At 38.4% G+C, this 4,491-nt stretch overlaps 1 protein-coding gene across 1 annotated transcript; it reads left to right on the top strand.

The window, feature by feature from the left end:
• Positions 1-384: 384 nt before the first annotated feature.
• Positions 385-3,563, top strand: LOC124835392 (pyruvate decarboxylase 2). Its single transcript, XM_047310315.2, has 6 exons — positions 385-1,196; positions 1,683-1,846; positions 1,937-2,587; positions 2,674-2,791; positions 2,942-3,130; positions 3,220-3,563. Exons 1-6 carry the CDS (start codon positions 669-671, stop codon positions 3,388-3,390), a joined length of 1,821 nt encoding a protein of 606 aa, XP_047166271.1. The 5' UTR covers positions 385-668; the 3' UTR covers positions 3,391-3,563.
• The last annotated feature ends 928 nt before the right edge of the window (positions 3,564-4,491 follow it).

Raw genomic sequence — 4,491 nt, 5'->3', positions numbered from 1 at the left:
TAAAATAATCATAAAAAATAAACAAATTAATATCAAAAACTTGTATGCATCAGATATTATTTAAAAAAAACACTTAGTTGATCGTTTCTAAACTTAAATATAAAAAAAATCATTAAATAACAAATAAAATTCATTAAAATGTAATAAATGTTCACCTGTGCTAAACAAAGGGTAAAAAAAGAGTTAGTATTAATTGATATGGTATAATGAAGTCTTATTTTTTTTTTTTGTAAAGTTTTCACTTATTTCTTTAATTTATTCAATTAATTTACAAAACTACACTTTTATTTTCACTTAAAAAAGGAGGAAATGATACAGAAGATGGGCCCACTCCAGCAGAAAAATATACATAGGTACTGCCAACAACACCGAAGACAGAGGGAAAAACGGAAACTGCAAACAGCCCCTGGTATGTATCTCCCATTGTCTTTCCCTTTGCAATTACCACTTACCACCAACCCGCACACATACTACTATATAAGCTTCTTCTCATTTCCACACTCTTCTCATTCATACAACACTCAAGAAAATCTCTCAAATCCTCTGTTTCTCACCTTTTAGATCACTTTCCAACCAAAAACCATAATAACCATTCACAAGTCTTACACTTTCTCCATTCTCACTCTCAACAAACCTCAACTTCTCACTGAAAGCCTCCAGTTCAAGCCATGGACACTAAGATAGGCTCAATGGACGTCGTCAAGCCTCCCTGCAACGACATCGTATCGTGCAATCACACCAACAGCACTGCCATACAGCCCTGTGTTCCTTCCGCCGCCAACAACGGCTGCGGAGACTCCACGCTTGGCGGCCACCTCGCCCGCCGCCTCGTTGAAGTCGGTGTCACCGACGTTTTCTCCGTTCCCGGGGACTTCAACCTCACGCTGCTCGACCACCTCATCGCTGAGCCGGCGCTCAACGTCGTCGGCTGCTGCAACGAGCTCAACGCCGGGTACGCTGCCGATGGCTATGCGCGTGCTCGAGGCGTCGGCGCCTGCGTTGTCACGTTCACCGTTGGCGGGCTCAGCGTGCTCAACGCGATCGCCGGAGCGTACAGCGAGAACTTGCCGCTGATCTGCGTCGTTGGCGGACCCAACTCCAACGACTACGGTACGAGTCGGATCCTCCACCACACCATCGGGTTGCCCGATTTCAGCCAAGAGTTGAGATGCTTTCAGACCATTACTTGCTTCCAGGTTCCAATTCTCTTCCTCTCTCTCACGCGCACACACTCACTTTTTTTTCACCATCTTTTGTCAGTGTGGATGTGTCTTGTTAGAAAAGAAAAATATGAATAATATTTTATGCAATGATCATCAGTGTTATCTCCTGACAAACAGAAAGTGGACTTTGAGAAATCCCTGGCATGAGACTCTTAATTAGAAAACAAGACGGGTAATTAACTGACATTGAAAATGAGAAGATAAAATTAACTGACATTCTTTTATGAGTTAAATTTAAGTTAAACAAGTTAAAATCTGTTTTGGGAAAAATGAAAGTGGAGAATATTTATACAAGTTAAAATGTAGGTTGATTTTTGCTCAAATTATTTTTCTCCTGAGAATTTTATTGAATTGAGGGGTTTATCCAGAGTTTAAGTTAGTGTGCTTCTGTTTAATCTTTGTGTGAAGTTTTCATTTATTTTATGGAGAATGCGTTAATGTGGCTTTGTTTGATGATAGGCTGTGGTGAATAACTTGGAAGATGCTCATGAGTTGATTGATACTGCAATCTCAACTGCACTGAAGGAAAGCAAGCCTGTGTATATAAGCATTAGTTGCAACTTGCCTGGGATTCATCACCCCACATTCAGTTGTGATCCAGTTCCTTTTTCATTGTCTCCCAAGTAAGGCCTTTTTTATTTGTTGATTTGTTCTTCATCGGAGACATTGACGATTAGCTGCTTATGTTTGTGTTTTTTTTGTTTCGTTTGTAGATTGAGTAACAAGATGGGGCTGGAGGCAGCAGTGGAGGCAGCTGCAGAGTTCCTTAACAAGGCAGTGAAACCAGTGCTGGTGGGTGGTCCTAAACTGAGGGTGGCAGCAGCAAGTGATGCTTTTGTTGAACTGGCTGATGCTTCTGGTTATGCGCTTGCTGTAATGCCATCAGCTAAAGGGCAGGTTCCAGAGCACCATCCTCATTTCATTGGAACTTATTGGGGTGCCGTGAGCACTGCCTTCTGTGCTGAGATTGTAGAATCTGCGGATGCATACTTGTTTGCTGGACCCATTTTTAACGACTACAGCTCTGTGGGATATTCGCTTCTTCTCAAGAAGGAGAAGGCGATCATTGTACAGCCCGATCGGGTTGTCATCGCAAATGGGCCTGCATTTGGGTGTGTGCTGATGAAGGATTTCCTCAAGGAACTCGCTAAGCGCCTCAAGCACAACAATACTGCATATGAAAATTACCACAGGATATTTGTTCCCGAAGGGCATCCTTTGAAGGCAGCACCAAAAGAACCTTTGAGGGTTAATGTTCTGTTTCAACACATACAAAAGATGCTGTCTGGTGAAACTGCTGTTATTGCAGAGACAGGGGACTCCTGGTTTAACTGCCAAAAGCTGAAATTGCCCAAGGGATGTGGGTAAGCATCTGATAGAATGAATTTGTTGTGTTTAGTTACCATCTTGCTACGAGTGTTTGTAGTGTTAATAAAAATTTACCTTACAGGTATGAGTTCCAAATGCAATATGGATCGATTGGGTGGTCTGTAGGTGCAACTCTTGGTTATGCTCAGGCTGTTCCTGAGAAGCGAGTAATTGCCTTCATCGGTGATGGAAGTTTTCAGGTGTGTATACCAATAACTACTCAAACCATGATGTCCATAAGAATCTGATATATTTCCACAAGGATTTAAAAATTTCTATAAATCTTCACTCAAATTGCATGCTCAAACTGAATTTCTATGTTTTAATTTTGTTTTTAAATTTTTTTGCAGGTGACTGCCCAAGACGTATCAACAATGCTGCGATCCGAGCAGAAGACCATCATCTTTCTGATAAACAACGGTGGATACACCATTGAAGTTGAAATTCACGATGGACCGTACAACGTGATTAAGAACTGGAATTACACTGGGCTAGTTGATGCAATCCACAACGGTGAAGGGAAATGCTGGACTGCCAAGGTGAGTTTCTTGACAATAATCCTCAAACTTCATTGATGCAACATGGTGTGTTGAATATCTTATATTCATCGATGCATGCTTCATTACAGGTGTTCTGCGAAGAAGAGCTAGTTGAAGCAATTGCCACAGCCACAGGACCCAAGAAAGACTCCTTATGCTTCATTGAAGTGATTGTTCACAAGGACGACACCAGCAAAGAATTGCTTGAATGGGGCTCAAGGGTCTCTGCTGCCAATAGCCGTCCTCCCAATCCTCAATAAACTTCAAACTTCATTCATCCTTATATCTAAATTGCTGCAATTTCCCCTTTCACATGTCCTTCTAGGGAATTTACTTTTATTAATGGCTTGAAACTTATTTTGCAACTGAGTCCTTTTGTTTGTGTAAATTCTTTCACTTGAGATAAAAAATCTATATCCATCAACTTTGTTCAGTTTTGCTTCGGTTGTGTTTCAATTGAGATGGTTAGATTTGGATTTTTAGGATTAAAGAAAAAAAAATCACGTGAATCTCTCTAGCGGTGCTAGTTTAATGTACTTTGATATTATCAATCTGGAGCCTGCCTGTCATATCCGTGAACAACAGTAACAACAAAACTGTCGTCAAAATTTACATCATTGATGATGCATGAACATGAATTAGAGAACATGGATTTTCTTGTATTATATATGGCTGAAAACAGTCCGCGCAATTTACAATTGCACGGTATCACTGCTTGATTCACATGGATATTCTTTTTTCAATTGTGTCGTCTTGCACAATCAAAAGTGTGAGGGTGCTCGTTGAAAGCATAGGTGAGGGGGACTTGAATCTTTTGTAAGACACACGAAGTGAATCCTGTATGTGTGGATTATTTGGTAGAAATGGGAATGAATTATTTGTAATTATATATGCTTATGAATATATAATTAATACATATACATTTGAGTAAACAAAATATTTTGCAATTTGATTGATTCAAGATATGTTGGAAAAAGTCTTTTTGGTATTCATCTACAAAGATTAGGATGATAATGGGTGTTTCACTGTTACATTCTTCTCTTTTGAATAAAAATAATTTTTCCTACGAAATTGTTATTTTATCTCCATTTCTTGATATATTCGTAATTGGGTTTCTAGAGTATTTTCTTTTCTTTTTTTCAAACATTAACTAAATAATTCTTTTAGAAAAAAATCTCTATATTATCACGTATTTTATATTGCAACGATAGACATTTATTTTATAATGAAGAAATTATACTATAATAAAAATTAAAATATTAAATAAAAAATTAACAAATATTGAATAATTATAAAAACAAACAATTGATTATATATGTCTAAAAAATAGTTATGAAATTAATAATCAAATAAAAAATGGG

The sequence above is a fragment of the Vigna umbellata genome, chromosome 3 (assembly GCF_029865625.1).
Source record: "Vigna umbellata cultivar VRB3 chromosome 3, Vumbellata_1.0, whole genome shotgun sequence".
In the NCBI taxonomy this organism is placed as follows: domain Eukaryota; kingdom Viridiplantae; phylum Streptophyta; class Magnoliopsida; order Fabales; family Fabaceae; genus Vigna; species Vigna umbellata.
The sequence above is the reverse complement of the archived record's forward strand: the minus strand, read 5'-3'. Positions and strand labels throughout refer to the sequence as shown.